The sequence below is a fragment of the Mustelus asterias genome, unplaced genomic scaffold, assembly GCF_964213995.1.
Source record: "Mustelus asterias unplaced genomic scaffold, sMusAst1.hap1.1 HAP1_SCAFFOLD_334, whole genome shotgun sequence".
Taxonomy (NCBI): Eukaryota; Metazoa; Chordata; class Chondrichthyes; order Carcharhiniformes; family Triakidae; genus Mustelus; species Mustelus asterias.
The window spans coordinates 17,360-38,540 of NW_027590296.1; the positions used below are offsets into that span (position 1 = coordinate 17,360).

Below are 21,181 nucleotides of genomic sequence, written 5' to 3' on the forward strand. Positions count from 1 at the left end.
CCTGTTTGCTGTCTCCCATTTCACTGTCTCCCTGTACCATGATGCCATGGTCAGTCTGTTCATTCACTTTGCAGCCCTTGCTTTCATCCACACAGATTGTAAACACCTCAAACATTTTTAACAAATGCACGGAGTCCTTAATTATGCTGGCTGCTTTCCCGAGACAGTGGGAAGTGGAGACAGAGTCAATGGATGGGAGAACATAAGAACTAGGAGCAGGAGTAGGCCATCTGGCCCCTCGAGCCTGCTCTGTCATTCAATAAGCTCATGGCTGATCTTTTTGTGGACTCAGCTCCACTTACCCGCTCACTCACCATAACCTGTAATTCCTTTACTGTTCAAAAATTTATCTATCCTTGCCTTAAAAACATTCAATGAGGTAGCCTCAACTGCTTCACTGGGCAGGGAATTCCACAGATTCACAACCCTTAGGCGAAGAGGTTCTTCCTCAACTCAGTCCTAAATCTGCTCCCCCTTATTTTGAGGCCATGCCCCCTCGTTCTAATTTCACCCACCAGTGGAAACAACCTCCCTGCTTCTATCTCCTCTATTCCCTTCATAATCTTATATGTTTTTATAAGATCCCCCCCTCATTCTTCTGAATTCCAATGAGTATAGTCCCAGTCCAGTAAGTGTCTCCTCATAAGCCAACTCTCTGAACTCCAGAATATAACCCAGTGAATCTTCTCTGCACCCCCTCCAATGCCAGTACATCCTTTCTCAAGTAAGGAGACCAAAACTGTACACAGTACTCCAGGTGTGGCCTCACCAGCACCTGATACAGCTGCAACATAACCTCCCTGTTTTTAAACTCCATCCCTCCAGCAATGAAGGACAAAATTCCATTTGCTTTCTTAATTCCCTGCTGCACCTGTAAACCAACTTTTTGCAATTCATGCACAAGGACACCCGGGTCCCTCTGCACAGCAGCATGCTGCAATTTTTAACCATTTAAATAATAGTCCAGTTTGCAGTTATTCCTACCAAGATGGATGAACTCTCTCACATACCAACATTGTACTCCATCTGCCAGACCCTTGCTCACTCACTTAAACTATCTATATCCCTTTGCAGACTTTCAGCGTCCTCTGCACACTTTGCTCTGTCACTCATCTTAGTGTCATCTGTGAATTTTGACACACTGCACATGGTCCCCAACTCCAAATCATCTATGTAAATCGTAAACAATTGTGGTCCCAACACTGATCCCTGAGGCACACCACTAGTCACTGATCGCCAACCAGAAGAACACCCATTTACCCCCACTCTTTGCTTTCTGTTAGTTAACCAATCCTCTATCCATGCTAATACATTACCCATAACACTGTGCACCTTTATCTTATGCAGCAGTCTTTGGTGCGGCATCTTGTCAAATGCCTTCTGGAAATCCAGATACACCACATCCACAGGTTCCCCATTGTCCACCGCGCACGTAATGTTCCCAAAGAATTCCAGTAAATTAGATAAACATGACCTTCCCTTCATGAACCCATGCTGCATCTTCCCAATGGGACAATTTATATCCGGATGTCTCGCTATTTCTTCCTTGATGATAGATTCAAGCATTTTCCCCATTACAGATGTTAAGCTAACCGGCCTATAGCCACCTGCCTTTGGTCTACCTCCTTTTTTTAAACAGTGGCGTCACATTTGACTGGTTTGCATGATGGACTGGGCTTTGTTCACAACCCTTTGTAGTTTCTTGCGGCCTTGGGCAGAGCAGGAGCCCATACCAAGCTGTGATACATCCAGAAAGGATACTTTCTATGGTACATCTGTAAACGTTGGTGAGAGCCGTAGCTGACATGCCAAATTTCCCTTAGTCTTCTGAGAAAGTAGAAGCGTGGGTGGGCTTTCTTAACTATAGTGTTGGCATGGGGGGACCAGGACAGGTTGTTGGTGACCAGGACATCTAAAAACATGAAGCACTTGACCATTTCCACTTCATCACTGTTGTTGTAGACAGGGGAATGTCCTCCACTTCGCTTCCTGAAATCGATGACAATGTCCTTCGTTTTACTGACATTGAGGGAGAGATTATTGTTGCCGCACCAGTTCACCAGAGTCTCTATCTCATTCCTGTACTCCATCTCGTCATTGTTTGAGATCCAACCCACTATGATGGTGTCATCAGCAAACTTGAAACCGAGTCGGATGGGAATTTGGCCACACAGTGATAGGTGTATAAGGAGTATAGTAGGGGGCTGAGAACACAGCCTTGTAGGGCACCGGTGTTGGGGATGGTCATGGAGGAGGTGTTTGTTGTCGATCCTTACTGATTGTGCTCTGTGTGTGTGCTCTTTTTATTCGTTTGTGGGACATGGGCGTCGCTGGCTGGCCAGCATTTGTTGCCCATCCCTAGTTGCCCTTGAGAAGGTGGTGGTGAGCTGCCTTCTTGAATCGCTGCAGTCCATGTTCTGGGGGTTGACCCACAATGCCGTTAGGGAGTGAATTCCAGGATTTTGACCCAGCGACTGAGAAGGAACGGCGATATATTTCCAAGTCAGGATGATGAGTGGCTTGGAGGGGAACTTGCAGGTGGTGGTGTTCCCATGTATCTGCTGCCCTTGTCCTTCTAGATGGAAGTGGTTGTGGGTTTGGAAGGTGCTGTCTAAGGACCTTTAGTGAATTGCTGCAGTGCACCTTGTAGATAGTACACACTGCTGCTACTGAGCGTCAGCGGTGAAGGGAGTGGATGTTTGTCGATGTGCTGCCAATTAAGCGGGGCTGCTTTGTCCTGGATGGTGTCAAACTTCTCGAGTGTTGTTGGAGCTGCACCCATCCAGGCGAATGGGGAATATTCCATCACACTCCTGACTTGTGCCTTGTAGATGGTGGACAGGCTTTGAGGAGTCAGGAGGTGAGTTACTCGCTGCAGTCCCAGTCTCTGATCTGCTCTTGTAGCCACTGTGTTTATGTGGTGAGTCCAGTTGAGTTTCTGGTCAATGGTAACCCCAAGGATGTTGACAGTGGGGGATTCAGTGATGGTAACACCATTGAATATTAAGGGGCGATGGTTAGAGTGTCTTTTATTGGTGATGGTCATTGTCTGGCATGTGTGTGGCGTGAATGTTATTTGCCACTTGTCAGCCCGAGCCTGGATATTGTCCAGATCTTGCTGCGTTTGAACATGGACTGCTTCAGTATCTGAGGAGTGGCGAATGGTGCTGAACATTGTGCAATCATCAGCGAACATCCCCACTTCTGACCTTATGACAGAGGGAGGGTCATTGATGAAGCAGCTGAAGATTGTTGGGCCTTGGACACCACCCTGAGGGACTCCTGCAGAGATGTCCTGGAGCTGAGATGACTGACCCTTCCTCTCGAAATTCTAGAATCCAGTCGCAGAGGGAGGAACCAAGCCCTAGGCCACAGAGTCTGGAGATGAACACAGAACATAGGCTTGCCTGCAGAAGGCAGAGAGTGGTTGTAGATGGGTCTTTTTCTGAATGGAGGTCGGTCACCAGTGGAGTGCCCAGGGATCTGTTCTGGGACCCTTGCTGTTTGTCATTTTCATAAATGACCTGGATGAGGAAGTGGAGGGATGGGTTGGTAAGTTTGCTGACGACATGAAGGTTGGTGGTGTTGTGAATAGTTTGGAGGGATGTCAGAAGCTGCAGCGTGACATAGATAGGATGCAAGACTGGGCAGAGAAGTGGCAGATGGACTTCACCCTGGATAAATGTGTAGTGGTCCATTTTGGCAGGTCAAATGGGATGAAGGAGTATAATATCAAGGGTAAGACTCTGAGCAGTGTAGAGGATCAGAAGGACTTTGGAGTCTGGGTCCATAGGACTCTTAAATCGGCCTCGCAGGTAGAGGAGGTGGTTAAGAAGGCGTATGGTGTGCTGGCCTTCATCAATCAAGGGATTGAGTTTAGGAGTTGGGGGATAATGATGCAGCTTTATAAGACCCTCGTCAGACCCCACTTAGAGTACTGTGCTCAGTTCTGGTTGCCTCATTACAAGAAGGATGTGGAAATGATTGCAAGGGTGCAGAGAAGATTTACAAGGATGTTGCCTGCATTGAGTGGCATGCCTTATGAGGATAGGTTGAGGGAGCTCGGGCTTTTCTCCTTGGAGAGACGAAGGATGAGAGGTGACCTGATAGAGGTGTACAAGATGTTGAGAGGTATCGATCGGGTGGACTCTCGGAGGCTTTTTCCCAGGGCTGAAATGGCTGGTACGAGAGGACACAGGTTTAAGGTGCTGGGGAGGAGGTACAGAGGAGATGACAGGGGGAAGTTTTTCACACAGAGGGTGGTGGGTGAGTGGAATCGGCTGCCGTCAGTGGTGGTGGAGGCAAACTCGATAGGGTCTTTTAAGAGCCTACTGGATGAGTACATGGAACTTAATAGGATTGAGGGTTATAGGTAAGCCTATATATAAGCCTCGGGAGGTGGGGACATGACCGGCGCAACTTGTGGGCCGAAGGGATTGTTTGTGCTGTATTTTTTCCATGTTCTATAGAACACAGAACAGTACAGCACAGTACAGGCCCTTCGGCCCTTGATGTTGTGCTGAGCTTTGTCCGGAACCAAGATCAAGCTATCCCACTCCCTATCATCCTGGTGTGCTCCATGTGCCTATCCAATAACCGCTTGAAAGTTCCGAAAGTGTCCAACTCCACTATCACAGCAGGCAGTCCATTCCACACCCCAACCACTCTCAGTAAAGAACCTACCTCGGACATCCCTCCTATATCTCCCACCATGAGCCTTATAGTTATGCCCCCTCGTAGCATCTACATCCACCCGAGGAAATAGTCTCTGAACGTCCACTCTATCTATCCCCCTCATCATCTTATAAACCTCTCTTAAGTCACCTCTCATCCTCCTCCGCTCGAAAGAGAAAAGCCCTCGCTCCCTCAACCTTTCCTCGTAAGACTTACCCTCCAAACCAGGCAGCATCCTGGTATATCTCCTCTGCGCTCTCTCCAATGCTTCCACATCCTTCTTATAGTGAGGTGACCAGAACTGCACACAATATTCCAAATGTGGTATCACCAAGGTCCTGTACAGTTGCAGCAGAACCCCACGGCTCTTAAACTCCAACTCCCTGTTAATAAACGCTATAGGCCTTCTTCACGGCTCTATCCACTTGAGTGGCAACCTTCAGAGAGCTGTGGATATGAACCCCAAGATCTCTCTGTTCCTCCACATTCCTCAGAACCCTGCCGTTGACCCTGTAATCCGCATTCAAATTTGTCCTACCAAAATGGATCACCTCGTACTTATCAGGGTTAAACTCCATCTGCCATTTTTCGGCCCAGCTCTGCATCCTATCTATGTCTCTTTGCAGCCTACAACAGCCCTCCACCTCATCCACTACTCCACCAATCTTGGTGTCATCAGCAAATTTACTGATCCACCCTTCAGCCCCCTCCTCCAAATCATTGATAAAAATCACAAATAGCAGAGGACCCAGCACTGATCCCTGTGGTACACCGCTGGTAACTGGTCTCCAGTCTGAAAATTTTCCATCTAACACCACCCTCTGTCTTCTATGAGATAGCCAGTTACTTATCCAATTGGCCAAATTTCCCTCCATCCCTCACCTCCTTACTTTCTTCATGAGCCGACCATGGGGAACCTTATCAAACGCCTTACTAAAATCCATGTATACGACATCAACTGCTCTACCTTCATCAACACACTTCATTACCTCCTCAAAGAATTCAATCAAATTTGTGAGGCAAGACTTACCCTTCACGAATCCGTGTTGACTATCCCGGATTAAGCTGCATCTTTCCAAATGGTCGTAAATCCTATCCCTCAGGACCTTTTCCATTAACTTACCGACCACCGAAGTAAGCCTAACCGGCCTATAATTACCAGGGTCATTCCTATTTCCTTTCTTGAACAGAGGAACAACATTTGCCACTCTCCAGTCCTCTGTCACTATCCCCATGGACAGTGAGGACCTAAAGATCAAAGTCAAAGGCTCTGCAATCTCATCTCTTGCCTCCCAAAGAATCCAAGGATATATCCCATCTGGCCCAGGGGACTTATCAACCCTCAGCTTTTTCAAAATTGCTAATACATCTTCCCTCAGAACATCGACCTCCTCCAGCCTATCAGTCTGTATCACACTGAGTTTTGTAGGAATACTGGTGTTGAAGGCTGACATGTTGAAGGGGTCTGACACAGGTGTCTTTGTCATCCAGGTGTTCCAGGAGTTGAGGGGAAGGAAGATGGGATCCGTTGTGGACCTGTTGCGGCAGTAGATGATCTGTCGTGGATCCAGGGAATCCAGGAGGCCGGAATTGATTCATGCCATGACTAACCTTTCGAAGCACTTCATAATAATGGACGTCAGAGCCACTGGACGATAGTCATTAAGGCACGCTGCCTGATTGTTGGGATGGTCTACACCTGAACTGTACTGGGATGAATGTCCTTGTAAATCACATAACTAGAAGTAAAGAGGGCTTTAAATTAAACTTGGAGGGTGAGGAATCCACCTTGAGTATATATGGCAAATCCAGGGGTAGATTCAAAGCAGGAAAGCATCATAATAATATGGGAAATGAGGATCACAAAATATCAGGAATGGACAAAGATATAAAACCTCAGAACGCACCAATAGTCAAGACTAGATGGTACAAAGATAATAAAAAGATAAAACTAAAGGCTTTGTATCTGAATGCACACAGCATTCATAACAAAGTCAACAAATTGATAACACACATTGAAGTAAATGAATATGATCTGATAACATTACAGAGTCCCGGCTGCAGGAGGAAAGGATAACATTTAATGACATTCAAGAAGAATAGGAAGCTAAAGGTGGAGGGGTAGCACTCAAGGATGGCATTGGTGCAATAGCTGGAGGTGACCTTGGTTCAGGAGATCAGGATGTAAAATTGGTTTGGATGGAGATGAGGAATAGCAGGGGAAAGAAGTCAATAATAGGAGTGGTCTACAGCCTCCCCACCCCACCCCCCCCTCACCCCCAGCTGTGATCACAATGTGGCTCACAGTATATCAGAAGAAATATTGGGTGCTTCTGATAAAGGGACAATAACAATCGTGGATGATTTTAATCTACGTATAAACTGGAAAAATCAGATTGGTTGTAGTTGCCTGTATGAGGAGTTCATAGAATTCTTTCGAGATAGTTTCTTACAGCAGCACGTTCTGGAACTAACCAGAGAGTAGGTTATATTAGATTGATACTGTGTAATGTGATGGGAATAGTTAATGAACTCAGAGTGAAGGCAGCCCAGGTAGCAGCAACTACAATATGATTGAGTTTGAAAGGGAAAGGAGTGGGTCTAAGATCAGTATTTTAAACTTATATAGGAGCAACTATGTTGCCATGAAAGCTGAGCGAGCTGTAGTGAACTGGGACACCAGGCTCAGGGATTCATCCCAAGGAGGAAGAAACATGCAAAGAGGAGGACGAGGCATCCGTGGCTGACGAGGGAAGTCAAGGACAGCATAAAAGAAAAAGCATACAAAGTGGCAAGGATTATTGGGATGCCTTTCAAAGTGAGCAGTGGACAACTAAAAAAGCAATAAGTGGGGGAGAAGATGAAATGTGTGTGTAATCTATCTAGTAATATAGAAGAAGATAGGAAGAGTTTTTTTCAACATATAAAAGATAAGAGAGGCAAAAATAGCCATTGGGCCACTGGAAAATGAAGCTGGAGAGGTAATAATAGGAAACAAAGCAATGGCAGAGGAACTGAATAGTTACTTTGCATCAGTCTTCACAGTGGAAGACACCAGTGGGATGCCAGAGCCCCAGGAGAGTCAGGGGGCACAGGTGAGTGTAGTGGCCTCACTAAGGAGAAGGTGCTGGGGAAACTGAAAGGTCTGAAGGTGGATAAATCCACCTGGACCGGATGGACTACACCCCAGCGTTCTAAAAGAGATAGCTGAGGAAATTGTGGAGGCATTGGTGGTGATCTTTCAGGAATCATTGGAGGCAGGGAGGGTCCCAGAGGACTGGAAAGTAGCTAATGTAACACCGCTGTTTAAGAAGGGAGGCAGCAGGTGGGAATTATAGGCCGGTTAGCCCTGACTTCGGTCATTGGCAAGATTTTAGAGTCCATTATTAAAGATGAGATCACAGAGTCCTTGGAAGTGCATGATAAAATAGGACTGAGTCAGCACGGCTTTGTCAAGGAGAGGTCATGTCTGACAAATCTGTTAGTTCTTTGAGGTGGTAACAAGGAAGTTAGATAAAGGACAGCCAGTGGACATGATTTATTTAGATTTCGTGAAGGCCTTTGACAAGGTGCCGCATAGGAGACTGTTTAATAAGTTTAGTGCCCGTGGTATTAAGGGTAAGATCCTGGCACGGATAGAGGATTGGTTGACTGGCAGAAGGCAGAGTGTGGGGATAAAAGGGTCTTTCTCAGGATGGCAGTTGGTGACTAGTGGTCTGCCTCAGGGGTCAGTGCTGGGGCCACAGCTTTCCACAATATACATTAACGATTTGGAGGAAGGAACTGAAGGCACTGTTGCAAAGTTTGCGGAAGATACAAAAATATGTAGAGGGACAGGTAGTATTGAGGAGGCAGAGGGGCTGCAGAAGGACTTGGACAGGTTAGGAGAGTGGGCAAAGAAGTGCAGATGGAATACAATGTGGAAAAGTGAGAGGTTGTGCACTTTGGAAGGAGGAATGGAAGCATAGACTATTCTCTAAATAGGAAAATGCTTCGGAAATCAGAAGCACAAAGGGACTTGGGAGTCATTGTTCAAGATTCTCTTAAGGTTATCGTGCAGGTTCAGTCAGCAGTTAGGAAGGCAAATGCAATGTTAGCATTCATGTCGAGAGGGCTAGAATACAAGAGCAGGGATGTACTTCTGAGGCTGTATAAGGCTCTAGTCAGACCCCATTTGGAGTATTGTGAGCAGTTTTGGTCCCCATATCTAAGGAAGGATGTGCTGACCTTGGAAAGGGTCCAGAGGAGGTTCACAAGAATGATCCCTGGAATGAAGAGCAGTTGAGGATACTGGGTCTGCACTCGTTGGAGTTTGGAAGGATAAGGTGGGATCTTATTGAAACTTACAGGATACTGCGAGGCCTGGATAGAGTGGACGTGGAGAGGATGTTTCCACTAGTAGGAAAAACTAGAACCAGAGGCACAACCTCAGGCTAAAGGGACGATCCTTTAAAACAGAGATGAGGAGGAACTTCTTCAGTCAGAGAGTGGTGAATCTGTGGAACTCTTTGCCACAGAAGGCTGTGGAGGCCGGGTCGTTGAGTGTCTTTAAGACAGAGATAGATAGGTTCTTGATTAATAAGGGGATCAGGGGTTATGGGGAAAGGCAGGAGAATGGGGATGGAAAAAAATCAGCCATGATTGAATGGCGGAGCAGACTCGATGGGCCGAGTGGCCTAACTCTGCTCCTATGTCTTATGATCTTCTACATCAATAGACAAGCAATGGCAGACATTTAAGGGGATATGTCAGAGTATTCAGAATAAGTATATTCCTACTGGAAAGAAAATCCCTAACGGGAGGACCCAGCATCCGTGATTCACTAAAGAAGTGAAGGAAAGTATCAAATTTAAGGAAAAAGCAGATAACTGAGCAAAGGTGACTGGTGGGTCAGGTGACTGGTCAGAATATAAAGAACAGCAGAGATCAAACCCCCACAATAATGTCGCAGCATCAAAATAGGTATTCAGTATTCCCACACTAAACATAAGGAGAAGCCTCATTCTCTATCCAAACTGGAGACATTTGATATACCTGGAGTCTCAATACAATCTGGATCTTGCACTGAATGGTGATGCCCCACCCAGAGGAACAGTCTATACAATGGTTTAATCACTGGTCTTAAAGGGACCACTGGAAACCCCATTGGAAATTATGTAAGGAGTTTATTCGCTCTGTTTCCTGTCTAATATTTATACACTAAGAGTTTTAACAACACCAGGTTAAAGTCCAACAGGTTTATTTGGTAGCAAATACCATCAGCTTTCGGAGCGCTGCTCCTTCGTCAGATGGAGTGGAAATCTGCTCCCAAACAGGACACAGAGACACAAAATCAAGTTACAGAATACTGATTAGAATGCGAATCTCTGCAGCCAACCAGGTCTTAAAGATACAGACAATGGGAGTTGAGAGAGCATTAGGCACAGGTTAAAGAGATGTGTATTGTCTCCAGACAGGACAGCCAGTAAGATTCTGCAGGTCCAGGCAAGCTGTGGGGGTTACCGATAGTGTGACATGAACCCAACATCCCGGTTCAGGCTGTCCTCATGTGTGCGGAACTTGGCTATCAGTTTCTGCTCAACGACTCTGCGCCGTCGTGTGTCGTGAAGGCCGCCTTGGAGAACGCTTACCCGAAGATCAGAGGCTGAATGCCCGTGACCGCTGAAGTGCTCCCCGACAGGAAGAGAACAGTCTTGCCTGGTGATTGTCGAGCGGTGTTCATTCATCCGTTGTCGTAGCGTCTGCATGGTTTCCCCAATGTACCATGCCTCGGGACATCCTTTCCTGCAGCGTATCAGGTAGACAATGTTGGCCGAGTTGCAAGAGTATGTACCGTGTACCTGGTGGATGGTGTCCTCACGTGAGATGATGGCATCCGTGTTGATGATCCGGCACGTCTTGCAGAGGTTGCTCTGGCAGGGTTGTGTGGTGTCGTGGTCACTGTTCTCCTGAAGGCTGGGTAGTTTGCTGCGGACAATGGTCCGTTTGAGGTTGTGCGGTTGTTTGAAGGCAAGAAGTGCGAGTGTGGGGCTGGCCTTGGCGAGATGTTCGTCTTCATCAATGACATGTTGAAGGCTCCGGAGGAGATGCCGTAGCTTCTCCGCTCCGGGGAAGTACTGGACGACGAAGGGTACTCTGTCCACCGTGTCCTGTGTTTGTCTTCTGAGGAGGTCGGTGCGGTTTTTCGCTGTGGCGCGTCGGAACTGTCGATCGATGAGTTGAGCACCATATCCTGTTCTTATGAGGGCATCTTTCAGCATCTGAAGGTGTCTGTTGCGATCCTCCTCATCCGAGCAAATCCTGTGTATACGGAGGGCTTGTCCGTAGGGGATGGCTTCTTTAACGTGTTTAGGGTGGAAGCTGGAGAAGTGGAGCATCGTGAGGTTGGCTACACGGATAACCTCACGATGCTCCACTTCTCCAGCTTCCACCCTAAACACGTTAAAGAAGCCATCCCCTACGGACAAGCCCTCCGTATACACAGGATCTGCTCGGATGAGGAGGATCGCAACAGACACCTCCAGACGCTGAAAGATGCCCTCATAAGAACAGGATATGGTGCTCGACTCATCGATCGACAGTTCCGACACACCACAGCGAAAAACTGCACCAACCTCCTCAGAAGACAAACACAGGACACGGTGGACAGAGTACCCTTCGTCGTCCAGTACTTCCCCGGAGCGGAGAAGCTACGGCATCTCCTCCGGAGCCTTCAACATGTCATTGATGAAGACGAACATTTCGCCGAGGCCATCCCCACACCCCCACTTCTTGCCTTCAAACAACCGCACAACCTCAAACGGACCATTGTCCGCAGCAAACTACCCAGCCTTCAGGAGAACAGTGACCACGACACCACACAACCCTGCCACAGCAACCTCTGCAAGACGTGCCGGATCATCGACACAGATGCCATCATCTCACGTGAGGACACCATCTACCAGGTACACGGTACCTACTCTGGCAACTCGGCCAACGTTGTCTACCTGATACGCTGCAGGAAAGGATGTCCCGAGGCATGGTACATTGGGGAAACCATGCAGACGCTACGACAACGGATGAATGAACACCGCTCGACAATCACCAGGCAAGACTGTTCTCTTCCTGTGGGAGAGCACTTCAGCGGTCACGGGCATTCAGCCTCTGATCTTCGGATAAGCGTTCTCCAAGGCGGCCTTCACGACACACGACAGCGCAGAGTCGCTGAGCAGAAACTGATAGCCAAGTTCCGCACACATGAGGACGGCCTAAACCGGGATGTTGGGTTTATGTCACATTATCAGTAACCCCCACAGCTTGCCTCCTGGACTTGCTGGCTGTCCTCTCTGGAGACAATACACATCTCTTTAACCTGTGCTTAATGCTCCCTCCACTCACATTGTCTGTATCTTTAAGGCCTGGTTGGCTATAGAGTTTTGCATTCTAATCAGTATTCTGTAACTTGATTTTGTCTCTGTGCCCTGTTTGACAGCAGATTAACACTCCATCTGACGAAGGAGCAGCGCTCCAAAAGCTAATGGTATTTGCTACCAAATAAACCTGTTGGACTTCAACCTGGTGTTGTTAAAACTCTTACTGTGTTCACCCCAGTCCAACGCCGGCATCTCCACATCATAATATTTATACCCCAAACGACATCATCAAAACAGAAAGCTTCATCATCGTCACAGTGCTGTTCCTGTGATCTTGTTGTTTGGAAATTGGTTTTCTCATTTTCTACATTCAATCAGTGACTGTTGCTCAGAATGATTCCACTGGTTGGGAAGTGTTTAGGCTCACACTGCGGGAATGAAGGCAGCTTTTGATGGTTTCTCTGTGACTAGGAGGTGAGTTATTTTTCTTACTGCTGCTCACCGCTCCTTTCTCTCTCACCCCTGCTGTATATTCATGTCATTCCCTCACCGGAGTCGGATTTCTTGTCTCCTGTCCCCTCCTCAGGAACCACAGAACATTTTCCCACACTGCAAACCAGTGGGAAACTGGGCAGTGATATTGTTCTGAAGATCAGCCCTCAGAATGGATTGGGCCTCTGATCGAATTCATAGAGTGAGCGGTGGATTCACTGGTTCACTACCTCAATGGAGTCACTCAAAAACTCAACCTCACTCAACCCAAACTGCTCTGTCACCCTCCCTATTCTAGATTTAAAGCTGTCCCTACTTTAATCTGGACTCTGTGACTGTGTTAAACCTGGGGATGTTTATATTCTCCCTTCTGTTTTGAGCCTTGAACATTTCAATAAGATCACCACACTCCCTCCCTTATCCAGTGCAGACTCGCAGTTTCTGCAGCCCCTCCTCTTGATGAAGGTGCCCAATTCCACCGAACAGATGATCTGCTGTTTAACACTTGCTCTCTAATGTCTGTCTGCCTTCCTGAGAAATGATAATAAAAATGTTTCCCAGAATGACAGACGAGACCAGTCCAGTCTCCTGGAGCAATTCTATTTCACACCCTGAGATTGGTGCTCTGTTCCTCTGGTTCTACAGATCCCTTCACTGCTTTGACACACAGTGATGATGGTTTCAGACACTTCCCCAGAGGAACCCACAGAAACAGGAGTCTGAGAATGGGGAGAATCCAGATATTAACAACCGGAAATGTGAGTATTTAATCTGGAAACGTGGAGCCCATTTAGTTTATTCAGAACTGGATTTACAATCAGGAAAATTAATATCAGAGTTTTACCGGGGTTAATGAAGGTTATCATCTCTCTCCACGCTCTGTACTGTAAAAGGTCTTTGTACTTCCCGACAGACAGGGCAGCAGCAGATACTGAGAGTGCGTGAAACTCATCACTGATCCTGTAAATGGTAAAAATGATGCGATGAATTTGACTTTGTTAGAAGATTTTAGAACTTATTTAAATGGTCAAATTTGCAGCATTTTTGATGATGGAGAAAATGTACAAAGTGAAATGTTAATCTTGTTTCTCTAACTGAGAAAGGGATAACCTGGAAATTCAAGGACAGCCAATGGAAACAGCCATGTCCTGAAAAAGATTCAAAACCTGATAACAGATTAGTCACCGGGATATCTCAATGATAAACATTCAGCCTGTCCACTTGCTGCGTTATAAACAAAGTTTGTAGAACAAAGACAAAGGCTGAAAAGATTCCAAAGCTGAATATCTAATTCTGCAATCCCTGGGCCCCACAACTCTCCCAGAATCCTGCTCTCCTCCACTTCCAGCACCTTCAACATCTCTGATTTTAGTCACTCCCCCATTGGGAGCTGGACCTTCAGCTGCCGAGGTCCTGAGCTCTGGAATTCACTCCTTGATCCTCTCGATCTCTCTTTTCCTCTTTCTTCCTTTAAGACGCTTTCTAAAATCCACCTATGTCATCTGTATTAATATTTCCTTATTTGGCTCTGTGTCAGTTTACTTTATAACGCTCCTGTGAAAGTCCTTCAGATCTTATATTACATTAAATGTCCTATATAAATACAAGTGTTTACTGTTGTGGTTGTTAAGGACACAGAGTTAGTTTGTATTTAGTATAAAAATAGAACCCGTTCCCCCTTGAACGTGAGACTTTCTCAGCTTGGTCAGGCTCCATGCAGGGACATGGGTGACACACTGCTTGGATACATGGACCGTGTGGCTCTCTCAGGCTCACTGGGAAGGTCACAGACACTGACAGCCAACACCAGATAAGTGATCACTTCCTGCCTGGGAACCAGGTTGTATTATTTACAATTCCCGGTTATTTATTACAATATTGTAGTTGTGTAAAATCATTGTAATAAAGGCGGTTACTATAAAGCTCTCGCCCTTGTACAATATGCTGAGTTTTCGTGGCCCAATGAACGACCATTTAATGTTGTGACAACAGCCAATAAATAAACCATAATAACAATTTCCTGGGTTTATTTTCCTAAATTGCAGAGTTTCAGTAAATAACATGTCCTACCTTCTCTTCCGACAAGCTTCCTCCTGAAAGAAATGAAGCAGGAACGGTGAGGATGACAGGAACAGATTTCAGGAGCAGTTAGACAGGCTGGTGAAATCAGCAAACTCAGAACAGATGAGATTTAACACAGAAATGTAAAGTTTTGGAGGGAAGATTGTGGAGAGTCAAATAAACTGGAACTGGATATCAGTCCCACTCACAGACACAGTGACTCTCACACACACCGTCCCAGACACACCCACACACTCACAACATGGAACTGGAACTGGATATCAGTCCCCGCTCACAGACACAGTGACTCTCACACACACCGTCCCACACAGACCCACACACTCACAACATGGAACTGGATATCAGTCCCACTCACAGACACAGTGACTCTCACACACACCGTCCCAGACACACCCACACACTCACAACATGGAACTGGATATCAGTCCCACTCACAGACACAGTGACTCTCACACACACCGTACCAGACACACCCACACACTCACAACATGGAACTGGAACTGGATTACAACGGGAGTTCCAGGAGAGAATTAAACTTGGGGAACACGGAAATGATCACAAAGCAAATGTGAAAATCAATAGAACTCATTCTCGGGAGGATACGGATATTCCCGGGAATCTGCAGAGTGTGGGAGCTGTTAGTTCACAGATACTGCAGAAAGTCCACGGGATAGACAGAAATTTGTTGCATTCTGAGTACTTTTCAGTAAATTGTCTATTTATTCCACAGTTCCCATCAGTTACTTAGTGTCAGTGTGAAGTTTCCCTGAACTGACCCACAATATATTCCCTCACCTTCAGAAATAACAGCTGGTCTTTTTGCTCCATCTGTTTCTGCAACTTGGAGAGTTTCTCCTCAATCGAATTTAAATTCTGCTGAATCTCTCGAAGGTTTCTCTCCATCGGTTCTAGAATCCTCTCCTCTTCCTCCCTGAGATCTCGGAGTAAACGCTGCTCTCTCTCAGTGAGAATCTGGCGCATTTTAGTGAACTCGGATGTGATGTGGGTCTGCAGACTGGCCGACTGTTCCTACCAAATGAAATGTGGAACAGAATTAATGTCCCGCGATAAAGGGAACAAAACTAACCGAGATCCCAGAAAACCAGCACAGGGAAACCTTACCCTAACTTCACAAATCTTCCCTTTCTGTTTCTGTTCCGTTTCTCGAGTCGCTGATTTCTTCTCTGTGAGAGAATCTAAGGAAGATTTCAGCTGATTCTGGGATTGGGAGAGAAAAATCACAGAATGAAAGTGTGAGACTATAAAAATGTGATAAATCTATCAGTTTATAAAATATTTTCCCTTTTACCTTGTAGATTCCAACAGCTTCATCGATGGGCAGGAAGTTGTGAGATTTGTGCCTCTGTGAATCTTTGCAAATCACACAGATCAATTTCTTGTCAGTTTCACAAAACAGCTTCAGTTCTTCCTGATGTTTTTCACAGTAAAGTTTACTTTCCTTCTCTTTTCGGTTCAGCTTTAACTGTCGAGTTTTCTTGGCCAGATTCGCTAAGGCCCGATTTATCCTGAGGTTTCTTTCCGGAAACTCCTGTCTACATTCCGGGCAGGGGTTTGTCTCCTTCTTTTCCCAACACTGGATGATACAGAAGCGGCAGAAGTTGTGTCCACAATCCAGTGTTACCGGATCAGTGAAGAAATCGAGACAAATGGGACAAATTGTCTCCTCGGTCAAACTCTGGACCTGCTGTCTGGAAGCCATGTTCACACTCGGCACTTCCTGATTCAAACTGCTTTTACTTTGGAGGTTACTCCATTCCTGAACACCTTAAATTCCACGATTCCCCAATAAGGTTCACCACATAACTCCGAGAATTATGATTAAAAGCTATTTACTGTGCTGTCGACTTTTTCACGGGCAGAAACAAAACCTGATTATGTTGAAGGACAAACAGTTTGAGAAAATGGAGCGAGGATTGAACCCTGGCCGCCAGGTTAAGGTCCATGGGGTGTTGGCAGTGGAGGATGGAGGAGGTATTAATGGGTGGGGACTGAGATTATATTGTCCTCTGCTCCAGATGGAACTCGCTGCTGAATAAATAGCACTTTGCTGAACACGGGTAAGAAACTGAATCATGTTGCTGATTGCAGCCACTTATTGTTTAACACAAAGAGACAGAAAAGCCAATGTGATCCATTCTGGATCACAGCTACGGAGAAGTTACTTACAGGGATTGGAGCTGTGAAGTTCAAATTTATTTGCAAGAAACTCTTGCATTTATATAGCGCCTTTCACAACCCCCTGAGTGTCCCGGGCACATAAAAATCCACAAGGTATTTCTGATGTGGAGATACTGTTGTCATAGAGTCATAGTCACAGAGTTTCACTGCACAGAAAGAGGCCCTTCAGCCCATGTCTGTGTCAGCCCTCAAACACCTGTCTATTCTAATCCCATTTTCCAGCACTTGCTCTGTAGCCTGTGCGCTCGGGCATTTCAAATACTCATCTAAACACTTGTCAATCGTTGTGAGAGTTCTCCCGCTGACCCCACCCTTTCAGGCAGTGAGTTCCACACTCCCACCACCCTCTGGGTGAAAAGCTTTCTCCTCAAATCCCCTCTAAATCTCCTGCCCAGGCTACGGGGGACGATATCCTTGGTCTTCGAAATACTGCCACGCTTCCTCCTCTATCCGGTAACTTGCGATTTGGTGAATTTTGGTTGTGGTTGAATCCAGCTCACTGTTCACAGCTCATCCTTACTCACACTGACCTGCAGGCGATTACAGATCCATAGCATGTGGTTGACTCTGAAACAGCCTCTGTCCAAGGACAATAAGGGATGGGCTATAAATGCCCACATCTCATGAATGAATAAAGAAAATCTACTTCCAATTTGTAACACGGGAGGTGGGTGTAATCACCAAAGCTCCTTCACCACCCAGCCTCCAAACCCATCACCCCTATCACTCCCCATACCCCCCACACACACCCAGCAACACACACTCCCCATACCCCCCACACACACCCAGCAACACACACTCCCCATACCCCCCACACACACCCAGCAACACACACTCCCCATACCCCCCACACACACCCAGCAACACACACTCCCCATACCCCCCCACACACACCCAGCAACACACACTCCCCATACCCCCCACACACACCCAGCAACACACACTCCCCATACCCCCCCACACACACCCAGCAACACACACTCCCCATACCCCCCCACACACACCCAGCAACACACACTCCCCATACCCCCCACACACACCCAGCAACACACACTCCCCATACCCCCCCACACACACCCAGCAACACACACTCCCCATACCCCCCACACACACCCAGCAATACACACTCCCCATTCCCCCCACACACCCAGCAACACACACTCCCCATACCCCTCGCAACACACACTCCCCATACCCCCCACACACTCCCAGCAACACACACTCCACATACCCCCCACACACCCAGCGACACACACTCCCCATACCCCCCACACACCCAGCAACACACACTCCCCATACACCCCAAAGAACCCCCAGCAACACACACTCCACATACCCCCACACACACCCAGCAACACACACTCCCCATAACCCCCACAGCAACACACATTCCCCATACCCCCCCACGCACCCCCAGCAACACACACCCCCCATGCACCCCACACCCAGCAACACACACTCCCCATACCCCCCACACACTCAGCAACACACACTCCCCATACCGCCCCCACCCACACACCCAGCAACACACACTCCCCATGCACCCCACACACACCCAGCAACACACACTCCCCATCCCCCCGACACACCCAGCAACACACACTCCCCATACCCCCCACACACCCAGCAACACACACTCCCCATACCCCCCACACACCCAGCAACACACACTCCCCATCCCCCGCCACACACCCCCAGAAACACACTCCCCATCACCCCCCCCACACATCCCCAGCAACATACACTCCCCATACCCCCAGCAACACAGACTCCCCATGCACCCCACACACCCAGCAACACACACTCCCCATACCCCTCACACATCCAGCAACACACAGTCCCCATCCCCCCCACACACCCCCAGTAACACACACTCCCCATCCCCCCCACACACCCCCAGTAACACACACTCCCCATCCCCCCCACACACCCCCAGCAACACACACACCCAGCAATACACATTACCCATCCCCCCACACACCCAGCAACACACGCTCCCCACACACCCAGCAACACACACTCCCCATACCCCCCACACACCCCCAGCAACACACACTCCCCATACCCCCCCACACACAACCAGCAACACACAGTTCCCGTGACCCTCATGGCCCCCAGAATGGATACACAGCCCCCAATATTTCCTCCGCAGCTCCCCAGAATGGACATACAGCCCCCCCATTCATAAACACACACCCAGAACCCATGCAGGAGCGGGGCCAGTGCTGCTTGAGGCTTGCCCTGAGCTGCAGCACTGCCACTTCAGAGAGTTTCCAGCCCATCCCACACCAGCAACAGTGCGTCCTGCTGCCAGCACTAGGACCCAGAGTCAGCGCTCAGACCTGGGTCCATGCTGAGAGGCCAAAGTCGGACCCTGTGATTAACAGCAGCTCCCCCCCCCCCACACACTCACAGGCCCCCCCCATCCAAAACACAACATGGCCACCATGAAATAACCCCCCTTCAGCAGCACGGAGCTTTGTGAAAGCAGAGACTTCCCTCCTCGCTCACCCTCTCTGTTCATATGCCTGAATGTGACTGTTATACATGAGGTGTTTTCCTCACTGATTCCGGCTGCAGTGAACGAGGTGTTTAAGGAGCTGAGCTGGGAGGATTGGGAGTGAAGCTCGCTAATTACATCCTGATGACTGCAAAAAAATACAAATATACGTTTCGCCCGTTTTGGGCTGGCTCCCGATCGTGCCGATTGTTTGGGGGTGAAATGGGAATGGGCACTGTTCCTCCTAGTTGCACCATGCCCGATTTTACAACCTTTTCCCGCCGTAAAATGGGCTCAGTGAGATGGTAAAATTCTGCCCGGTGATCTTTAACCCAGTTTTCCAGACAGTTAGTGCATGGTTCAGAATAACAGCAGTAGCACGGGCTCTGATCCCCTTTCGGGCTGAGGTAGACTTGGACGCTGCCTCCTCACTCTGTCCCAGAGTAAAATCCTGATTCAGTAGCTGATAAATGATTGAGGTTCTACCTGGGGAAGAGGAAGTAGCAGGTTAACAGTAACTCCTCCACATTAAACATGTCATCTTCTGAACTTGTGGGATCTTTGTCACAATTTCTCGTTTCAGATATCCATCCCTGCCACAGCGCGAAAATACACGACATCAAACTCAGGAAACACACCCCGTTTGGGGTGGGCTCTGGTGAACTATCCCTCCTCACTTTCATCATCCCGCTGATCAGGCCATCCTCCTGTGAAATGTCTGCTCTCGTTTATCCAGCTGAGTGGAACTGTCCTCCTCAGGTCGCTTCTATTTGTCCGCAGACACAGAATCATTCTCACCTCACAGGACAATCTTCAATTCAAGGCAACTTTGTAAATGTGGATTTAATCCAATCCAAGTATTAGATTATATAATAATTACAACATGGTCTCGCATTGGAAAGAGACCATTCGGCCCATCGTGCCAGTGAACTTTCAAAGACAGTCCCCACTTCTTGGTATTGACAGGAGGGAAGGGGGATCTCATTGAAACGTATATAATTCTGACAGGGCTGGGCAGATTGGATGCAGGGATGTTGTTTCCTCTGGCTGGGGGTATGTCACAGGAGTTCACAGTCTCAGGGTACGGGAAGGCCATTTTGGACTGAGATGAGGAACACCTTCACTCAGAGCGTGGTGAACCTGTGGAATTCTCTCCCACAGAAAGCATGGAGGGCAAATCATTGAATATATTTAAGAAGGAAATAGATAGATTTCTGCACTCTAAAGGCATCACGGGGTATGGGGAGGAGGCAGGAGTATGACATCGAGAGGAGGCTCAGCCATGATCAAGTTAAACGGAAGAGCAGGCTCGAATGTCCTACTGTGTTCCCAGTTCCTCAGCCTTTTTCAGATCTCACATGAAGATTTGTGTGCCTTGCTCGTCTGCCCATCACGGGTGGCAGTAGACCTCACATGAAGGCTTCGCAATCAAATTTCTATGGACATCATTGAAGGATGGGGGTTAAAGTGCATGAGGAGAGATAGAGAGAGAGAGAGAGTAGAATGGGCCTGTGTACTGGACCGTGCTGTGAAGTGACAGGCTATCGATGTGAAGCATCAGCAGCAATAACAGACCTCTGTCGGGCCCACTCAGGAAAGATGTTTATCTTTGCTGCAGGAACCAGAATGGCAGATCACAGTCTCACACTTAAACTAAGGCCATTTAGGACTGAGACTTATAGGCGTCTCTGCGTTTGGAGGGTCTGGAGTGGTTGCACCTCAGGAACACAGTGCAGGTGAGGGACTCTCAGTGAGTGGATTACAAAGTTACTTCAAAACAATTGGCATGATGATGATGTCAATGGATATGGGTTTATGATGTACGATTGACAATCAGGAGCAGGACTATCCCTCATCAATCTGTATGGAGCAGTGATCTCAA

The 21,181-nt window shown here is 47.6% G+C and overlaps 1 protein-coding gene across 1 annotated transcript in view; it reads right to left on the reverse strand.

The window, feature by feature from the left end:
* Positions 1-16,320, reverse strand: part of LOC144486424 (zinc-binding protein A33-like) — a 30,096-nt gene extending 13,776 nt beyond the window's left edge. Inside the window, exons 1-5 of the mRNA XM_078204461.1 lie at positions 15,910-16,320; positions 15,723-15,818; positions 15,396-15,629; positions 14,589-14,611; positions 13,363-13,478 (exon numbers count right to left, since the gene is read on the reverse strand). Of these exons, the coding sequence (XP_078060587.1) occupies positions 13,363-13,478; positions 14,589-14,611; positions 15,396-15,629; positions 15,723-15,818; positions 15,910-16,320 (880 nt within the window). The remainder of the gene's footprint in view (positions 1-13,362; positions 13,479-14,588; positions 14,612-15,395; positions 15,630-15,722; positions 15,819-15,909) is intronic.
* Positions 16,321-21,181: the final 4,861 nt, after the last annotated feature.